Raw genomic sequence first — 255 nt, 5'->3', positions numbered from 1 at the left:
ACAGACAGACAGACAGACAGTGTATTACCTGCAGTACTTTTCCTTCCGGGTTTTCCTCGAACTGCAGCTGTTGTTGATAAAGAGGATCCAGGGTTTTTCTGGCCAGACGAGTTCTTCTCTTCAACACACACTTCCCGTTATCCATCAGATACACCTTTACATAGGGAGCTACAGACACACACATTATCAATACTGCTTCATCAATACTTACTGCACCAATACTTACTGCACCAATACTGCTGTATCAATACTGCA

At 43.1% G+C, this 255-nt stretch overlaps 1 protein-coding gene across 1 annotated transcript in view; it reads right to left on the bottom strand.

Annotated features, from left to right (window-relative positions):
* LOC118342664 (regulating synaptic membrane exocytosis protein 2-like) overlaps positions 1–255 on the bottom strand; it is a gene marked incomplete in the record, with an annotated part of 17,295 nt that overhangs the window by 972 nt on the left and 16,068 nt on the right. Inside the window, 1 exon segment of the mRNA XM_035681276.1 lies at positions 29–168. Coding sequence (XP_035537169.1) covers positions 29–168 — 140 coding nt within the window.

Source organism: Morone saxatilis, unplaced genomic scaffold (genome assembly GCF_004916995.1).
Source record: "Morone saxatilis isolate NCDOM2014 unplaced genomic scaffold, NCSU_SB_2.0 Contig9, whole genome shotgun sequence".
Lineage (NCBI taxonomy): Eukaryota > Metazoa > Chordata > Actinopteri > Moronidae > Morone > Morone saxatilis.
Note: the sequence above shows the minus strand (reverse complement) of the source record. Positions and strands in the feature narration are given on the sequence as shown.